General features: G+C 40.5%; 2 protein-coding genes across 2 annotated transcripts in view; both read right to left on the bottom strand.

The window, feature by feature from the left end:
- LOC114352471 (titin-like) lies at positions 1-3222 on the bottom strand. Its single transcript, XM_028304082.1, has 5 exons — positions 3202-3222; positions 2579-2761; positions 2224-2343; positions 1887-2084; positions 1-342 (listed from the first exon to the last, which is right to left on the bottom strand). The coding sequence occupies exons 1-5, from the start codon at positions 3220-3222 to the stop codon at positions 1-3; spliced, it is 864 nt and encodes a 287-aa protein (XP_028159883.1).
- The window catches only part of Rab3-GEF (Rab3 GDP-GTP exchange factor), a 37402-nt gene continuing 17036 nt past the window's right edge, over positions 269-20634 (bottom strand). The window contains exons 18-38 of the mRNA XM_028304109.1: positions 16997-17167; positions 16368-16502; positions 15165-15368; positions 14609-14783; positions 13479-13693; positions 12808-12966; positions 12295-12556; positions 11299-11426; positions 10468-10593; positions 9439-9598; positions 9022-9359; positions 8742-8883; positions 8214-8341; positions 7892-8017; positions 7671-7712; positions 6706-6714; positions 4167-4239; positions 4011-4057; positions 3809-3927; positions 2579-2761; positions 269-342 (exon numbers count right to left, since the gene is read on the bottom strand). Of these exons, the coding sequence (XP_028159910.1) occupies positions 3820-3927; positions 4011-4057; positions 4167-4239; positions 6706-6714; positions 7671-7712; positions 7892-8017; positions 8214-8341; positions 8742-8883; positions 9022-9359; positions 9439-9598; positions 10468-10593; positions 11299-11426; positions 12295-12556; positions 12808-12966; positions 13479-13693; positions 14609-14783; positions 15165-15368; positions 16368-16502; positions 16997-17167 (2748 nt within the window). The 3' untranslated portion in view covers positions 269-342; positions 2579-2761; positions 3809-3819. The remainder of the gene's footprint in view (positions 343-2578; positions 2762-3808; positions 3928-4010; positions 4058-4166; positions 4240-6705; positions 6715-7670; positions 7713-7891; positions 8018-8213; positions 8342-8741; positions 8884-9021; positions 9360-9438; positions 9599-10467; positions 10594-11298; positions 11427-12294; positions 12557-12807; positions 12967-13478; positions 13694-14608; positions 14784-15164; positions 15369-16367; positions 16503-16996; positions 17168-20634) is intronic.

Raw genomic sequence — 20634 nt, 5'->3', positions numbered from 1 at the left:
CTATTTTACCTCCACAGCCTCAGCTTCCGTCTCCCTCCCAGGCGCCTCCCGCGGCCTGTCCGGCTGGGCCGGCAAGCTGCGCGGTTGTCTATCCGGGGCGTCCCGCGGCTGCCTGTCCGGGACGTCCCGCAGCCCGTCCGGGGCGTCCCGCAGCCTGTCCGGGGCGTCCCGCAGCCTGTCCGGGACGTCCCGCGGCGCGTCGACCGGCCTGGGCTCGTCCCGCGGCCGGTCGGGGCCGGTGCGGTCGGGCGGCTCTCGCGGCTCCACCGCCGTTGGGACCTCGCCCTTGGCGAACGACGCCCGAGCCTCACCCGCACGGTTGACGGGTGATTTTCTCTCCACCTAGTATGTAAAAGAAGTAATCGTTATATTTTTCGTTTTTAACGAGGGCTGGCAGGGATAGGATTTCTGGAGGATATAACTTGTGATGGTTTTAGCTGAATACTACAGTGTGAGTCACGTTAAAGTGTACATATGAAAATAGATGAAACTAAACCTATTTTTATCGACAAAAAAGAGGTCAAAAAATTTTTGAGTTTTTTTTTTAATTTTTTATATAATTTTTTTTCTTCCAATTACTTATTGTAAAGAAAACGTAATAACTTTTAAACCAAGCGGTATGTCCTGATAAAATAAAAACAGTAATAATGCTAAATAACAGGCGATACTAAAACAATACATAAAATACACAAAAAAGGCCAACAAATAATAAAAAATAATACTTTTTGAAAAAAATCTGCTTTTAAATTCGTGTTTTTTTGGTTATTTGATAAATTTCTCCAAAAAATGCCCCTATAACCGGTGGTTTTTATTACTTTGTATTATTCTCTATCGTATTACCTTCGTAAAACCAAAAATCGCATGTCTCTATCCCTATCACAACGTTTGCAATGATCGTTTGAACTAAGCCTCTCCGGGCGCGCCATTCAACGCTTCGTTAAAAACGTAACTGAAAATGGCTCTAGATTTGTAATTTGATAAAGACAAGTTAGATTTCAAATAAAAACCAAAGATTTCGAAGTAAAATAAGCATTTTAGTTTAAATTAAAATTGTCTCTACCTGTACTTGAGAATAATGTTGTGGCAGGCCTTTGTTCAAACGATCATAGCAAATGTTGTGATAGGGATAGAGACATGCGATTTTTGGTTTTACAAAGATAATACGATAGAGAATAATACAAAGTAATAAAAACCACCTATTATAGGAGCATTTTTTTGAGAAATTTATCAAATAACCAAAAAAATACGAATTTTTAAGCAGATTTTTTTCAAAAAGTGTCATTTTTTATTATTTATTGGCATTTTCTGGGTATTTTATGTATTTTTTTAGTATCGCCTGTTATTTAGCATTATTACTGTTTTTATTTTATCAGGATAAACCTCTTAGTTTAAAAGTTATTACGTTTTCTTTACGAGAAGTAATTGGAAGAAAAAAAATTCTATAAAAAATTAAAAAAAAATCTCAAAAATTTTTTGACCTCTTTTTTGTCGATAAAAATAGGTCTAGTTTCACATATTTTCATATGTACACTTTAACTTGACTCACACTGTATAAGCGTAAAGACGCTCGGCGTTTAGCGCTGAGTCGACTCGAACGACAAGGCTTTTGAGAGCAGAAAACTCTACCTATAATAACTCACTCGGTTCAAGGTTAATATCACGTGTTACGTGAAGATGTTTATGATATCAGGCAGATAATTCTGGTGATAGAGCGCATAGCGAAGACGCCTTCGATGGTCCTATAAGTTACCTGTTTCCTCTTGCGTGAGCTTTCTGTTTGGTTCTAGAGCGCAAGACCGAAAGCGGTAAGAACACTTGCAAACGGCATGATTGACGTTCAGCTCAAATCGCGTAATTTGAAAGAGCTTATCTTTGTTAGACCTGACCTGAGGACTGGTCCGCTTGGGCGACAGCTCGGAGTCGGAGTGCGAGGCGTGGGAGGCGCGGGAGGTACTCTCACTCGCCTGCCTAGCTTTCTTCTGCTCCGGCCCCGACACAAAGTATAAGAAGACAAAACACCTCGTAGCATACACTTTAGTATCTTTTCTAAGACCGACCTGAGGACTGGTCCGCTTGGGCGACAGCTCGGAGTCGGAGTACGAAGCATGGGAGGCACCCTCGCAGCCTGCTCTAAGATGGATTTCTTCTGCTCCTGCCCCGCCGCGAAGTATAAGAAGACACAACACCTCGTACCATTCACTTTAGTATCTTTCTAAGACTGACCTGAGGACTGGTCCGCTTGGGCGACAGCTCGGAGTCGGAGTGCGAGGCGTGGGAGGCGCGGGGCGGCGAGAGGTGCGGCGCGGGGGGCACGCGGGCCGTCTGCTCCAGGATGGCCTTCTTCTACTCCTGCCCCGCGAAGTTCGAAGTTCGTGAAGACTGCTTAGCATACACTTTAGTATCTTTTGTAAAACTGAGCTGAGTACTAGTCCTCTTAGGGGAGAGCTCGGAGTCGGAGTGCGAGGCGTGGGAGGCACCCTACCCGCCTGCTTCAAGATGGCTTTCTTCTGCTCCTGCCCCGCCACGAAGTTGCAGAAGACTGCTAAGCTTACACTTTAGTATCTTTTCTAAGACCGACCTGAGGACTGGTCCTCTTGGGCGACAGCTCGGAGTCGGAGTGCGAGGCGTGAGAGGCGCGGGGCGGCGCGAGGTGCGGCGCGGGGGGCACGCGGGCCGCCTGCTCCAGGATGGCCTTCTTCTGCTCCTGCCCCGCCGCGAAGTACGAGAAGACGCACAACACCGCGTAGCATATTTGGTCCGCCTGTAATACCCCGACAGATGTTATACAGTGTGTGTGGATGTTTCGGTTGTGGTTGTGTAATTATTTATCTTGAACAGGTTTGCTCTTGTATATTTTGTCTGTAGACACGATTTTTCAATGAACAAAAACAATTGAGCGTAAAATTCTATCGATGTGTTTATTTTTTTATCGTAGTTTATTGCAATACAGTAAATAAAATAGAGCATAAAGTTGAGGTTGTGGTGGTTATTGAACATACATTACCGTATTAGATATTTTGGGTAGTGTACACAGTTTAGAATGATAAGGTTAAATATTTATTTAAGTTTAACTTAAGGTTAATATAATAATAATATTTAAATAGAAAGCATTTTCGAAAAAAGTTTAAGGATTTAACCTTCGCAGAAATAAATGGGATCAATCTTTTTTTTTCAATTTATTTATTAAGACCCTCAGCTTACGCGATATTTGATCCCGATCATTATCTACGCGGTTAAACTTAATACTTAGTTATAAAAAAAATATCACAGCGTAATTAGTCATACAGTAAGCTAGCGTGATAGGTGGTTATTACACTCTCCACATTCCACTGTCTGAAATTAATTATTCAGGATCTAAGAAAATGTACTGTATTTATTTACGTTGGTCTTTTTTTAATCACTTTTACGAAACCTTTGACTTAAGCATACTGTATAAATAACACTGTAACGAATCAAGCATTTAATAATTAATTATAAAAACATTTTTTTTAATTAAATTAAGCCTTTTAAAACGCCCTATTTATCAAAAGCTAAACCCACACTATCTTAAAAATGGGGTTAGTAATATTACTACAGTTTTTTAAAAATAAAATATGTATGTAAAATATTAAACTTCAGATTAATCATAAAACATACTCACAGCCTGGTTAGTACGTACGTAAATATATTTTAAATAAAGTACTTAAATGAATCACTTGAAAAGAAAGATAAAATATCTAATGAAAAAATATAGAGTTTAGAAAAAGATATTTGAGGAAAAAAAAGCGGGAAAAACATGCAAAAACAAAACAAAAAACAGTGTACATACATCGGTATGGGCTATGAAACGTAAGGTGCATAATTCAGTTCAGTTCCATTGGTCTGGACATAGTACCGAGAAAGCCATATGGAGAAGAAACGATGGAGGTCAAGCACTACTTTCTCTGCCTACAACATAAGACACGAAGGTAAATGAACAACAGAAACAAAAATAAAAAAACAAAACAGATCACAAAATATTTGTTACTTGCCATAATGGATTTGTACTTTCTCTGGATAATTTGCCTGGTTTTTGGATCTGAAAGACAAGTGGATATATGGTTAAGGAGTGCAATTTCAACGGTTCTTAGTAAATATATCCCAGAAAGAAAGTTTAGTGATATAAATGACAAAATAAAAGTACTTACTAAATTCTTCTAAAACGAAGATACCGCCATTCTGTGTGAAGCATTTTCTAATGTGATCAAGCCGCACAAAAAACTGAAACACAAAAAATCATGATGTACAAACCTGTATAAAACTAATTTTAATGTATGTCATTTAAGTAGTCTATAATGCATACGTTTTTTCTGCTAACCAAATTAGTTATCTAATTCAAAGCATCAAAAACACTGAATTGTAATACATAATTTATTTGAATTATTAGTACCTACTCAATTAAATTACTTACAAAACATTTATATTTCATTAACTACCCTAAATAAATTTATTGCGAATACCTAAACCCTAATCACAACTCATGCATTCTAAATGTATAAAGTCAAAACACGGCCAGAAGCAAACATAAAAAAATAAATAGAAATGGAAAATAAGCATCGGGGCTTGTACATCACAACTTCGCAGTGTGATCTCAACAGTTAATATCATGTCTTTAATTAATAGGAGCATATTAAGCCGATAATTTTACATTCGCTGTCTTGTCGCAATTTTTTTTAACAAATTAATCTCGAAAATTTACACCAAGATAAGATTTATGTTTTTGCATAGATTTTAATGTACCCTTGTATAATAAAAAAAAACAGCCCACTACATTTTTAACATTTGAACAAATATTTTAAGAATTCTTCAGCGCCGTTTATAACAAGCACAATTATAGCCTGACCAGGAACATAAAAACCCTCGCCATGTTGCGGAAATCTAATGGTACTAATTTCTTTTAATGGCAAAAATAACTAAAAACTTTATTGACATGTCACATTGCATGTCAGTCTATTGCTGTCAAAGTGTAAACAAACTTTATTTTAAATGTGCGCAATTGATTTTGTGAATGAAATTGCTAAAATATTTTTATAGTCGTGAAAGAAAGGTGGTTCACTATGTGTTAAAGTATTTGTCGAAGAGAAATACCAAGGGTTCGGACAATATTTTCATTCATAGTGGACTGACTATGAAAATTATCTGTGGTTTGTTTCAACTACCTATTTAAAATTATTTTGTCACTTTCTAAGTGTTGAATTTTATGGAATTGGGAAAGAAGTACCGAGTTTGAAGCGTTCATGAGCAGACATTGCAGTTGAATATTCAAGTTCTGAATTTGATTATTGATGAATAATAAAATAAATCCTACTAGCTCGATTGATGGTTATAAATATGTTTTCGTTAATTTATGAAAATATTAAATTAGCCCGTAATCCTGAATCCTGATACATAAAGTTAGCCTATTAATTTAACACAGGTACGACTGTACTCAGTGTTGCACTATCAAATGCAATTGATGCGCCTCTATGCCAGGGTTTTTATGTTCCCGGTCAGGCTATAAGTAAATAATACGAGTAGGTGACACATTTTTACTATTCTATCTGTTTAACATTTAAGCTGTATGTTTTTTAAGTAATGAAAATAAAAAATAAAATAAACATACATTTTTCACATTCAACTAATTCATATCCATATATCGACATTTTTACAGCCACTAACAAAATGTGTTTATGTGTAATATTTGTTGCTATTATTTATTATTTTACTATTTTGTAACGTGTAAGTAAATGATTTTCTCTAAAAATGAGGAACAATCTACTTAAACATAATATTTGTTATTTGGATCTGACATGTTTACTCGACTAATAAAATATATTTAATCGAAATTAAATAAGAAGAGTTACACATTATTTACATTTTCAATAGTTAAGACTTTGGTTTACTGTAGACAAATTAATCTAAACAAGATTTATAGGTAGTCAGTTCCAAATCCAAAACTGCAAGCGTTTCATGCGTTCATGCAACATGCCATGCCAGCAGCACAGTGCAGACTGGGCCTCGGTCCACTAGCCACTTGGGCTTGGCGGTCGGTCCCGTGGCTAGTGCACCGAACGTCGCACACCAGTTTGTAATTCAACGACAAAAACTTTAATACGTCATCGAGCGACCGCATCGTGTGCAAGTTAAATTGAAATCGAATGCGCGATGCGTTTCTGAGTTGAATTAAAACAATTGGAGTCGGCGGGTGAGGAGCGACGCGACGAGGCGACGAGGCGGTACTGGCAGCGGAGTGACGCGGGGGGAGTGCGGCCGGCCCGCACAGAACTTGTGAGATGGCGAGTGCTCTACGACTGACCTCGTGACCGCGTCTTAGCTAGCGACGCGACGCTCGTGTTCCGGGTGACAGGGGAGAACGAACTAAATCTCCGCACAGTGCGGGCGCTAATATCGAGACCGCTCGCCGGACGATCCACGTTAACGAATGCAAGCTGTCGGGTGCGATAATATAAACAGATAATAAACAAAGGGCGTCTATGTGCATGCACGACCGCGCGCATCGGCGCTCGCCGCACTCGGGAGAACTAATACAACGCTAACAACGGCTAAAACAATCGGTAAGCCTCAAAACTACAAGTAAAGCCCTACGACCTCGAACGATCATCGCCAGTAGCGCGTCTCACGGTGACCGTGACAGAGATCATAAAGGTCGTAAAGGTCGCCATTACTAGTGAATGAACCACTGTGTACCTCGAAATCCTTTAGCGCAGCGGGTTCGGCGTGTCCGGGAAGAGTAGAACAGACAAAAAGAAGAGATTAGTTGAGGGCGGCCGAGGCGTGCCAAGGACCATCTCAAAAGTTCCTACGCCGCGCGCCCGCCGCTCCAGCGACGATGCAACAAGTAGCGCATGCACAGACTGTATGGAGTAGGTATACGAAAATCAGATGGACAACGGTTACCTTAAAATGTAAAAAATCTAAGCTATTACATCGAATTAGTAATAGAGAAAGATATCGAAGGGCAGAATACTGGATCTTAATTCGACATAAGCTGTATACCAATAAATTAATTAAATAATTAGGAAATGCAAAATCGTTCGAAGACGATACTTTATGTGAACTAAAATGTCCAAATGTATTTAAATTCGAATACAGAAATACATATATTTCAATAAATAAATTAATAAAAAAATATATCAAGATAAATCGAAATAGGAAAATTTGAGTGGTCCTCGCATTCGGGTATAAATACTAGGGTTTATTCATAGACCAACTGATAATGTAATTAAATATCTGGGGATTGTCTATAAAATAGTTAAGCTACAGCTGTAATCGAGACAGCGTATATTGTATAGCTGGTTATTGATGATGTTATCAATCAGTATGTATCAATGTCTTCGTCGGATGATGAAGCTTCGTAATGTAAACAATGCGCTAACGGCACCGATACAATATTGAGACTGAAGCATTGCCCCGCAGAGCGCTGGCCCCTCCCGTAGACTGCCGTACAATCGCTTGTACGTCACTCTACAAGTAATCCGTACCAAGAGATATCCAAATTAAGCAGAGACATTGACAGACACCTTACCTGATCGATTTTCATATGATAATACCAAAACTTAATTTTATAGTATAATTGGAACGTTTTGGTATATCATAGCAATAGCATAGTAAGCCGACAAAAAGTTAAACACATAAAAAGCGGGGGGACGTACCTTGCTGTGGTGGAACAGGAGTCCGACGCCTTCCATGCACACCTTTGAAAGTTAAAATAATGTATGAATATTCGTCATAACCACTTCAGAATAATTTGGTGGATGATTAGGAAAATGTGCAACGGATTTTTTTTCTTTTAGACTTTAAGTCGATCCTAGCAAGTTAGTTGTTTATTGATTTTCGACCTTAAATCAAGGCAATAAAGTTGTAAATGCGGCACCTGTATGAGGCCGCCCTCGCCCGAGGCGCAGTCCTGTATGGGGAACTCCCCGCCGAGCTCGGCCGCGTCCTGCCGCCGGCCGCTCTTCTCCATGGCCTCTTTGATGCAGTAGTACAGCGCTTTGCACTGGAAACAATCACAAGTACCATCATTATCAGGTAATTTAGTAGCGACAATAGCCCAACGGTGTCAGTATCGGACTGGCATGGCAGACGCGAGATCAGAGGAACGTAGATTCGAACCCCACCACCGCTGGACTACTGTGGTGAAAACCACATAATACAATCATATATTTAGCACAAGATAAAAGTAGAAACTTTACCTTTTTGGTGTAATATTTATGAAGTTGCGTCTGACCGCCATTCTTCCTCCAAAGGCACAAAACTCGTATTTTTGGACTGTACGTCATGTTCACCAGCCGCTCGTACCACCAACGTTCTATGATGGTACCTGAAAATAAGAAGATAGTTGTTAAGTTCCAAGAGAAGTAAAAGCATCTTTAGTCCTCTGAAGCTCAGTATCCATATTCCTATGCAGTGTGGAAATGTTAATAATTATTGTTTATTTTGATTGATGTGAAAGCTACAGGGATACAATACAAAACCATCCATCTACGCTTATCATTCTCTGGTAACCCAAAGCCTTAGTCCAAATGCGTAGACGCGGCATAACGCAGCTAGATAACATGTAAGCGTCGCTCTCGTGCACTGTAATCGAGCGCCATTGTAGGGCTATTCGGCCTCGTGGGATTTGGTTCATCGTGAACAACGCGCGCCACTATTGCCACCAAACAGTATCATAGCAAGTGGCTTCGTAAGGCTAACTATACGAGGCACATAGTATGGCGTACCTTGCGTGGAACGCAGCACGAGGCCGTCGTCTCGCACTTCAATGAACCGCAGCTCTCCGCTGGCGTCACCCTCATGCACCGTGAATGACGCTCGCCGCAGCTGCCGCGAGCCAAGCGGCTTTAACTCGATGTCATTGCCGTGCTGTAATTAGAGGCGTGATCAAAAAATATACAACTGTAGACAGTGATGGAATATTATCAAAGCCTTAACACATTACAGGGCGTGCCCAGTTATAATGTGACAAGAAGAGTTTGAAAGAGGTTTTATCAAAAGACTTACCAAAGTATGCACAACATCGAGAAGATGATTAACTTCTTGACTGTATACCAGTCCAATATGACTCTTTGCGAGCAACCGACGGACTTTATTCCGCACTATGTCAGGTTCGACTCCGAACAACACCAACGCTGCCGTCAAGTTGTACAGCGCAGTTGACAGAAGTCTGTCCTCCTCATGCTCGAGACGTTTTCTTTCCGTCTCGCTCAGACATTTGTACCGCTCCATCATTTCGTTAGCACCTTGGTCCATGCCAATCATGTCCCTTTCTTGGCTCACCGCGTCCAAAAACGAGTCTTCCCAAAACTGCATTTGGTCCCATAAATTCGACCTCTCTTTCCCTATAAAGGAAGTACACAGTCAAGTAATTGTTTCTTTTTTATAGAATCGTTTGAGTGTAATTGCCAATTAATTATTTACCAATAAGTCCTTGGTAGAGATAAGTCCTTGCTGTATCGGGTGAAGTGAGAGGTGACGTGGTGGGAACACCCACAGGTGGTCTATACCCACTGAGCGAGGACTTGGAAGAGAATACACTGGCTGCGCGAGGTTTTCCAGAAGCATTTGCACCCCGGCCAACCTGAATTGAAGCGTATTTCTTTAAAAAATAAGTTCTACATAGTAATAGCAACTACGTGCAAAGTATTAGCGTGTTTGTAATGATGATTATGTTACTGTCGCCGCCAATTAAATGTTATTGTTTATTTACAGGCTATTGTACAAAGTTGAATACTTTGTCGGATGTTCCATTATTATTTTGCTTACAGTCGGGATATGGTTTGTGTTTTTGTATTAGTAATGTATGTTTGTAAATGAACTTTACTTACGGATAATTATTGACAACATCATTTACATTTATATCAGAGAAGGCATCAATTACCATGCAAGACTAATTTACATTAGACAAATAGCCTGTGTGATTTTTGTTTTCCAAAAAATATTGCCAATTTGTATGGCCATTTGTCGATTGCATAAGCGGACAGTAACTACGGTAGGGGACTAAGGCACAATCACACAACAAATAGCTGTCATTTGTTCTACATATTTGATGGGTGACTTATTTATATCAATTTATACTCTGATCTAGTATTTATTAGCTTTATATTCTTCTCGGTAAATAATTATGTACCAAGAAAAAAATTGCATAAAACACTTGATTAATAGTATAAATTGACTTAATAATTATGTCAGCACCCGACGAGCGATATACCCATTGTAGTAATAGTTGGATATAGAAGCGATTTTTGCACAATCGAACTATAATAATCGATACAAAATAACGATATTCTAAGTTACCCTTAAAACCTTGTCAAAATATGCTGACACAGCGTATGATTTTCGGGAGCATCATCGACAAGGGTCATTGCTACTTCTATATCTTCGTTCCGATGGGCAGATCGTCGTTGTGGTATGGGTGTAAGCTAGGACACGACACGCACTAGGACTTACATTGAGGAACATGACATCAGTGTCAGAGAGGTTGGACTTAAACGAGGCGCGGTGGTCGTACAGATTGGCTCGGTTGGTGGTGATCGAGCCGCTCTCGTCGGCCGAGCAGTCCGACGAGGGCGCGGCCTGCCACGCACAAAGGGCCCTTTACACATTGCCGGATGGCTCTACTAAACCCGACTTTATCCGAATCGAATAAGTGTTAATTTTGAATAGCGAGGAATTTCAGTAATTAAATACTTTTACTAACGCGACTGAATTATTAGTACCAATTTATTTTCAAGCCATACTTTTTACTCAACCGTTGAATGGACATCAGCTCCTCGGAAATAGGGGAGACAACGACTTCAAAACACATAAGTTATCAAGAGTCATAGGTGCATGCTGCCACTTTGGAAGAATAGCAGCAAATCATATGGAATTTGGATACAATATTTAGAAAATATATCATGCAACATCATAAATATAAATATTTTTTATGGTATACATTTATACAGAATAGTTTTTAGTAAAATAATTTAAATGTATTGTACAGACAATTACATAATTTAGTTCGAATAAATAGCTTAAGATTGTCATTAAAGGCAATTAAAATTACGGAAGAATTTATATATTTTTGCAATAAAATAAACGTTAGTAATATTAAGTAGGTACCAGCAATAGGTATTATTAAAAATAAGTGAGCATAAGAATACACATAGTGAGGACACTGCGTTCATGCTCAAGAGAATGGTATACACTTTGAACATCAATACACATGTATAAACCAAATTAATTACCATGCAACAGTTACACAACAATAATTTGTGTAAATTTAATAAGAATACTCACATCGGACTCGAAGGATGTCAACTTGCTGAACAGAAGATTTCTCTTTTGGTTCAACATGTCTTTGAACATCTCTGTGGTGCTCTGTGTGTCGTTCGAATCCATTTCGGGGTAGTTCACTATAGGGACATCTAAACCAAATACAAAACAACAAATTAATACAATATTATCAATTCGCTTTTAAAATAAAAATGAGAAAAACAAAATATTCAAGTGAATTTGAACTCGATTATTTGGATCAGGCGCAATCGCTGGACAATAGCCTCTCCCACGTATCTCCACAACCAGTTATGCGCTATTCGCATCCAGATGCTTTCCTCGACTTTCACTAGATTATTGGTCCACCGAGTGGGGCCTGCCTGCATTACGTTCCGTGGTCGTCACTCGACTTCTGCCATTTGAACTTTGTAATACCTGTCTGCGAGATCCTCCTAGACGAGGGCGAGGTTGACGGCGTCTCCAGCTCATGCCTCCCATAGTGGTTGCCGAGCCCGGCCAGCCTGCCGTGCTCGAGTCCGGCTACCTCCTTGCTCCAGTAGAGCGTGTGAGCCATTTCTGCTAATTGGGACACCGACGCCATGCCGCCATGAGTCCGAAGTTTGACTATACCTGTCTGGGAGCTCTTCCTAGATGACGGCGAGGTTGACGGCGTCTCCAGCTCGTGCCTTCCATAATGGTCCCCGAGGCCGGCCAGCCCGCCATGTTCAAGTCCTGCCAGCTCTTTGCTCCAGTAGTGCGTGTGAGCCATCTCTGCAAGTTGGAACACTGACGCCATGGCGCCATGAGTCCGAAGTTTGACTATACCTGTCTGCGAGCTCTTCCTAGACGACGGCGAGGTTGACGGCGTCTCCAGCTCGTGCCTTCCATAATGGTCCCCGAGACCAGCCAGCCCGCCATGTTCAAGTCCTGCCAGCTCTTTGCTCCAGTAGTGCGTGTGAGCCATCTCTGCAAGTTGGAACACTGACGCCATGGCGCCATGAGTCCGAAGTTTGACTATACCTGTCTGCGAGCTCTTCCTAGACGACGGCGAGGTTGACGGCGTCTCCAGCTCGTGCCTTCCATAATGGTCCCCGAGACCAGCCAGCCCGCCATGTTCAAGTCCTGCCAGCTCTTTGCTCCAGTAGTGCGTGTGAGCCATCTCTGCAAGTTGGAACACTGACGCCATGCCGCCTAGGCCGAAGTTAGAGTATGTGTGTTCGAGACCGTGGACGACAGCTTGGAGAACTTTGAGCATCCCTTTCCAGACGGGCTTGCTGACGAACTGGAATTTTTGGTGGAATTAATTAAGAGGATCACATATGAGTTGATTTTACGTCGATGATATTCCTTGTGATAAAAATCTATGCTTTATTAGTTCTATACAGGCGGTAACGAATAAGTTTAAAAATATTATGAGAAGTATGTCGCATATGTCAAGCCATGTGTGGTACTTGGCTGAGTGATAACTTTTTTAATCTCGCTGTAAATACATTATTGTAGTATTCTATCTAATACTAGCCACAAAACACTTACCACGTCATCAACCTTGTCGTTCGGCGTGGCTTTCCTATTAAAGTTTCTATTCAGCTTGCTTAGCACCATGTTGCGGTAGGACTCGTCTTCCATCAACTTCTTTAGACGATTAAGTTTCAGCCACCCGACGCCCTCGCCTTCTAACACGTGTTGCACCAACTAACAAGAAAAATTCACGGTCAAAATACATTTATGCAATGGAATGAAGAATGTAAAATGTCAATGCAGTTCATGTATATCAGCCATCCCAATCCAGGCTTTCGGCGTAATAGCGGTGTCGACGCTTGCGATACCGGCGGCTTAAATCCAGTTCCAGGGACTTTTCCACCCATTATAAATATCCTTGGACATTTTACACTGCGCTTCTAGTCCCAAACTAAGCAAAGCTTGTACTATGGGTACTAGACAACGGATATAAACATACTTAAATTCTTTTTTTTTTTGTAAATACATACATATTATACGTAGAAAACACCCAGTCCAATACAAACAAATATGTTCATGCACACAAATGTTTGTAATGTGCGGGAATCGAACGCGCAACCTCCGGAATAGTAGTCCGTTTCGAACCACTACACCAAACGGCCGACATTACCAGAAGCAGCTGAAGATGCAGTGGGCGTGGCTTAAGAATAACGAGAATATCTCACCGATGAAAGTGATATACTCACATCATTGAGGAAGGCCTGGTTTTCGGAATTAGCCGAAGGTCTAGTGGCAGGCGGTGATGACGCGGTAGTGGGCGGGGCGTGTCGTATAAGCGGCGTGCGCTGCACCAAGCCCCGCGCTCCTTGAGAGAAGGGCCCGAACGTCGCCGATAGAGGTGTCGACGCTTGCGGGCCCGGCGGAGCAGAGCGGGGGCTTTCGGCTGGCTTTACTTGCTTGCCTGTTAAAAGACAATGCCGGAAATTGGCGTCTTTTTTTTTCGCGCGGCCATCTACCAAACTTTGTTTTTTGATTACAAAATAGTGTAATAAACCAAACTTACTATGACATGTATACCTCTAAACTCAGTCTGAACTGAGTTACGAGCATTAGAAGTTTGATGATTTTCATACTAGATTTGCTTTTTGCGCGTAAGTTTTGTAAGAAATTGCAACAAAATAGTGACATTGTATGTGTGAACAAACAATACCATCCATTAAAGGCTCCAGACATCAGTATGCAGCAGAATCAGCGCAATAAAAAATAGCGCAATATTTTTTTGCAATTTCTTACAAAACTTGCTCGCAAAAAGCAAATGTAGTATGAAAATCATCAAACTTCTAATGCTCGTAACTCAGTTCAGACTGAGTTTAGAGGTATACATGCCATAGTAAGTTTGGTTTATTACACTATTTTGTAATCAAAAAATAAAGTTTGGTCGATGGCCGCGCGAAAAAAAAAAGACGCCACCTTCCATACAAAATCTGGCATTGCCATTTGATAAGCGAATTGCTAAATCTTGATACGCATATCTAAACTTAAGTCTCGATACGTAAAAGTGTTTATTTCAAACACATTATAGGACGCGCTACAGTTTCTAAAGGCGTGTTGACTATTCAGTTACTGCCACAAGACTGAGCTTCATAGGCTTCTACGTCATAGGCTCCGTCAAGCACCCACAGGTGGCCCTGGCGTTCGATATGACGTAATTTCCGAAAAGTAAATTTTCGTGTCGACTTTATCATTTCATTTTTTAAGTCGGGAACGTGTAGCTCAATACAGAAATATACACTAACACTACAACAAAAATGCTATTCTGAAATTGACATCACCCTTTTCTTAAATAAGTAGCAGAAATACAACTATCAAATAATACCTTTAGAACCAAAGAAGTCGCTGAACATGCTGGAAGTGGAAGCAGCCAGGCCATTCAGATCAGAACTGATGTTGGAGAAGAAGTCTCGGTGTGTGGCCGTCAGCAGGTTGGTGGTCTGGAGAGCCGTCGAGTCGCGCCGCGAGGTCGCACTGCCCGTAGAGTCTTGGCTCTCACCCTAACAACAAAAAACTTAATACGTATAAAACCCTGTTTCATTAGGTATTTGTCACTAAGCAGTAATTCCAAGGCATCTTCAGTAGTCCCGAAAACTCAGTTTTCAATAAGGATAAAAATTGGTAGTGGTTTGTTTATTTTTGGGAAATATACTAAGTATAACGTTAAGGACGCCATTAAGGACGTTATAACTTCTGCTCGACTGCTCGTGAAAACGAATCTATTGTAATGAGTAAATGTGTGAATTATTAGAACAGACGCTTTCCTGGTTAAAACGCAAAAGTGACGGTGTTCATCAAGTAAACAAACGCATCAATATTTGTCTCAGGAAATTACAACTGGTTCTCATGTTAATATTCTAGGGATAGTCTAATTTTCTTACCTTCATCAGCAGACCTTTCTTAGCAGCAGCTTCTTTAGCACTTTTAGTCAGGTCTCCGAAAGTTGATTTTCCCACGTAAGTTAGATCTTCGAACGTGTTTTTGCTGACCGCCGTTGCCGTCTTGCTTGCTTCTAAGGCGGATTTAGATGCTTCTTGCATACTTTTTGACGCTTCTTCTGCGGCTTTTTTGGCGTGAAGTGTAAGCTACACAAATAAATTCAAACAATCAGACAATGAAAGTTTTTGAATCACACTAGCGTACTTATTGCTTGAAGAGAGAAAAATTCTAGTGAGAGAGTGATAACTAAACTATGTGTTTAGCTTCGCGTATCATGGGTGCTAAAGTTGAACTCTCATTCTAAGGCCCAGTTTTTTGATTCATAGTTAAAATAACAAATTGTTAAATTTTGCTACTAATGGTTAAATATTAACAAAATGTTAACTAATAGTTAAAAAATGTACTAAAATTCAAGCTAACCATTGTTCGAAAAACATTTTTTTCTGATATTTAACCAATTGTCATTTGACATCTGCCAAATTTGACCATTGGTTATTTTAACTACGAATCAAAAAACCGGGCCTAAGCGACTAAAAGCAATTTAATTTGTCATTTCGAAATAACGAGCTTAGCAGTGATTCAGCACCGTGTTGCATAAAACTTCCTAACCTAAGTATGAGTAAAAAGGCTTTATAGAAGCTCAAGAAAACGTTTCAAATACATTCATGAATTTGCATAATTCAAGTTATTTTAAGTAGGTTTGATGAATCGATCATAGATCAAGCAGATTGTCTTTATGAAGACAATTTATTTACAAATACAATACTTAACTGCTACTTATGAATTCTAAGTAAGTACGATATTTATTTAGAGAATTCCACAACGCATTCTCGCAATTTAAAACTCTAGCCAGTTTTCAAATAGAATAATATTTTAGTGGGTGTTTAATCTAATGGTTGCTACGTTGGGTTGTTGCTATGCGTAATAAATAAAAACTATAATGATAAAATATCATCCTGCTATGCAAGCGTTCACTCGTGATGTACCTGACCGAAAGGAGCAAACATTTTCTTTTCGTCCCCCTCTGTCACTTTTCCTTTCTTCGTTTTGTAATAAAAGATACACAGTTAAAATTAAATCAGAATCCCACCCCGATAAAAGGTGTCATGTTTTAATAAGTGCTTATAAGAAATATGTTTATGTACCTTGTCCATATGGGCCAGTAAGCCTTCCTGGCTACTCTGGCGAGTGGTTTCTCGTACCAGCTCCTTGGCTTGCGCTGCGAACTGCTCTAGAAGAGAACTCTGGGAAGCTTGTCGCGAGACGCCGCTGCTAGTGCTCTAGAAGTATAAAATATAGAAAATGTTTAAAAGTTTTAGAACTACGGGTTCAATACGAACAACAATATTAAAAGTTTCAAATGTTTACATTCTTTCTCACGTTAAAAATTAGCCTTGCTAGATCGAGTTTCGGCAGTATCGGAGTATCATAACTGCGGTCGGATTAGGGACTTAAATTCTTGTGTTATGGAGGGTTAGAAGGGCATTCACAAAGGCATCATAGGTATGTAACGCATTTCAATATTTTTAATATTATCCATTATGATACCAGCTTTAGAAAGGACTTTTATTATTCCAATGATTTAATAGAACTTCAATTCTTACAGAAGTGAAAAACAATCCAAAAGTACTTATTTGTCAACTTTTCATCATTTACGAAATCGGATACAGACAGTTGGATAGATATTTTGTTTTACATTTTGGTACAAATGTTTTTCCCAAAAAGCGAATAGGTATAGTGCGGAGTGCGAACTACATTGGAATGGCGTGTGCACCTTGACATGGGCTTGGTGCGGCGGCAGGGAGTGGTGCGAGGGCGTGAGCGCGCGGTCCGAGTCGCTGGTGCTGGTGCTGTCGGCCGCGGCGCGCTGGCGGCTCACCACCGTCTTGGGCGTCGTCGTCGAGTTTGAGTCCGACTCGCGCCCGAAGCTGCCGCTGTCGGTGTCCTGTACAATGCGGTCGCCTATAGCGCTATTCTACTTAGCTAATCCTATTTATGTTAAAATATTGCTAAAATGAAACTAGCATCAATTGTTTAGCTTTTTAGAAACGGGTCATATCAATCATTGGTCTAAGCTTAACGCTGGTGCTAGCGCTGTCGGCGGCGGCGCGCTGTCTTCGAGTTCGAGTCTGACTCACGCCCGAAGCTGCCGCTGGTCGGTATCCTGTACAATTTTCAGTCGCCTAATATAGCGCTATTCTACTTAGCTAACGTATATTTTACTAAATGAAATTAGCATCAATTAGCTTTTTAAAAACGGGCTACATCAATCATCAGTCTAAAGCTTAACGCTGGTGCTGGCGTCATCGTTGAGTTCGAGTTCGAGTCCGATTCCCGCAGTAAACTGTAGCTGTCGGTATCCTATACAATGCGGGCGGTAGGTACTAGCGGACGCCTATAGCGCTATTCTACTTAGTGAATCATATTAACGTTAAAATATTTCTAAAGGAAATTAACGTCAATTAATTCGCTTTTTAAAAACGGGCCCCATCATATCAGTCTAAACTTAACGATGGTCCTGGCGCTGTCGGCGGCTCACCACCGTACTATGTTAAGTTGCGTGATTGAGGCTTTAAGGGTAAAAACGAACGGGACTATTCCCACCACTGCAACTCCTGTGTAGCCAGGATCTACAGCTTGACCGCCACAAAAACCCAACCAATGAAGGTCAAGTTTGTCCCGGGGGAAAGTTAAACTGTCATTGAACCCGCAACGAAATTAATCAGAAGAACATAGGAGGAGTTCGAAATTAAGGTTCGACTTCCCTCCATTGCAAAGCGGATGACAGGTGACAAACAAAGGTTTAAAACTTTTAGGCTTTAAGGGTAGGGCTAAGGTGATAATTTGATGTGTGTTACGCATCAAACCTAATCGCTACCTAATCTAGATCTTATGTGGCATTTAAGCAACTCACACGTAATCTTCTCCAATGTTACGTGATCTGATAGCGCGTAAAGTTACTTTATACGCAATTCTCCAGGGTCACATTGCATAAATTAGTGCGTAATTAGCCTAAATTAGTGCGTATTTAAGTGATTTAAACCCTTCTACAAGGTGATGTAAATTGTAATCTAATTTGGCGCGTGAAAAGTGACTAACTTACACCCTTCTCCAAGGTCACGTGATGCTATTCGGCGTGTAACGAGGTGACTAATGTAGTATCTAATAAGCAACTTACACTCTGATCCAAAGTAGCATAATCTTATTTGGCGCGTAATAAACTGACTTACATCTTTCTCCAAGGTCACGTGATTACATTTTTAACGCTTAAGTCAGTGCGTGAGGTATGGCAGCGGCACAGGAGGGTGTTTTTGTTTTGTGACGGTCAAATGTCAGCGAGACTTCAGATTTGTATGCTCTATCACGTCTTAATATAGTTCCAAAATACTGGACTGTTCTGTCGATGACATTGACAGTGGGGCGCCACTGTCAATACCGGATCGCTGGTTCAGATTTTTGCCATGTTGGAAACCATATAGTTGAACGATGGTAGCGCCCCCCTGTCATTGAGTTTGGTGGGACAGTTCAGCGTGGGTCATCTATACGTCAATTTCACCCCTCCCGTGCCGCTTCCATACCTCAGACACTGACTGAGTTGAACGCTAGATAGATTTATAGGGGAGACCTAGGAGAGTTGTGACAGAGGTGAGTTGTGACAAGGACGATTTCTCCTTACTTAATATAGTTAGAAAGCTGGTAAAAACGCTTGTTTGTCGCTTTTAAGACGCTCTTCTTGAGTAAGTACCTGCGGGCGGCGCAAGAGGCGCAGTTGCGTAAATATGACGTCTGTGTACAAAAAAATGCGAAAAGTAAGTTTTTCTTCAAAATTTTATTTCAATTTATATCATGTTTTAGTATATGTGCACTGTTGTGTTATTTTTTCTCAAGTTGCATGGTTATTCAGGTCTCAAAATGTAGCATTGATCTTTTGTGTGCGCATCGTGTTTAGAAAATAAAAAATATTATTCGAACCAAGTCGTCATTTTAAACACCTAGGAGAGTTGTGACAGCCTGTCACAACTCTCCTAGCTTACTATTTTTTTCTGATGGGCCATTTCCACAATGTTTTTAGATGTTTTTCTGTGTGTTAGTAGGTTCATAATTTGTATAATTGCATGCTGCTACTTTTTTTATTCAGAATGCCTAATAACTATACATGAAAGCCATATAGAGGAACTGCTTGCTAGAGTCGAAATCTAGGACCTGGCTTATGAAGTGATTAGGTTAAAGGGTTAAAGTTTAAGATAATATCTTATGCTGCGACCTCTTACAATGTAAACTTGTCAAGATATAATAATATTAAGAAGAATGAGGCTTAACAAGTAAACCCAGAAGGCGAAGCTCCGTCTATGGATTATACCATCACGACTATTTTATTTTTACAGAAGAGGAAGAAAATATATTATGTGGCTATATTAGCTAAAAATATAATTAAAAAATCCAGTGTCGTGGGAGAAAAATGAAAGCTGGAGAAATGTGGCTCAATCTGTGTAACGACATCATATAACTATTTGTTGTAATTGGTACTAAAGGATGATTAAAGTACTTTTTTGCTTTAGCAATCATATTTGACTAAATATTATGTTATTTTTATATCTAATAGATGAAATACAATGCTGTCACAACTCACCTCGGTACCTGTCACAACTTACCTCGGTGCTAGGAGAGTTGTGACAGAGGGAGTGGTCTAAGATTTTGGTGATTTTCTTAGAAACCCTAACTTTAGTTAACTTTGGTGATTGTTTTGAAAACAGAAGGAACGTCGCTACATTAATTTGTATGATTCATAGCTGTGGAATGTTTTTTCAGCAAGATATGGACCCTAAAGTAAAAATTGTCACAACTCTCCTAGGTCTCCCCTAATAAGCAACTCTGCTCGAAAGTAACATCATCGAATTTGCTACATAAAGAGGCTTACGTTATTTTCCATGGTCGCATGATTTAAGGTCGCGTGTAACTGTGACCTGAGTTCTTCTTCAAAGTCACGTGATCTACCTAATAAATACCTACCTAAAGATGTATAAAAAAGACTTGGCGCGTAAGACTTACGCTCTTCTTAACAGGCGTGGCGTCCGCGTCGTCATCGGACAGGTCACTATGCTCGGCCTCCGAGCCCTCGCCGAACATTAGCGACACCACACACTGGGCGACAAGTCGCAGCGTCTAGTCGCCCAGTGTGCGCTGTCGCTTAGGGAAAACGGGCTGTACACCTGGTTGTAAGAGTTCATTCATACTTAAGTTTTAAAAACTTACGCTCTTCTTAACAGGCGTGGCGTGCATAGCGTCCGCGTGCCTCGGCTCTGCGGCGGCTTCGTCATCGGACAGGTCGCTGTGCTCAGAGCTCGGAGGCGGCCCTGCGCCGGCGCCGCCTCCGAGCCCTCGCCGAACATTAGCGACAGCGCACACTGGGCG

The sequence above is a fragment of the Ostrinia furnacalis genome, unplaced genomic scaffold (genome assembly GCF_004193835.3).
Source record: "Ostrinia furnacalis isolate ACB-3 unplaced genomic scaffold, ASM419383v2 OfSCF1376, whole genome shotgun sequence".
Classification (NCBI taxonomy): Eukaryota; Metazoa; Arthropoda; class Insecta; order Lepidoptera; family Crambidae; genus Ostrinia; species Ostrinia furnacalis.
The sequence above is the reverse complement of the archived record's forward strand: the minus strand, read 5'-3'. Positions and strand labels throughout refer to the sequence as shown.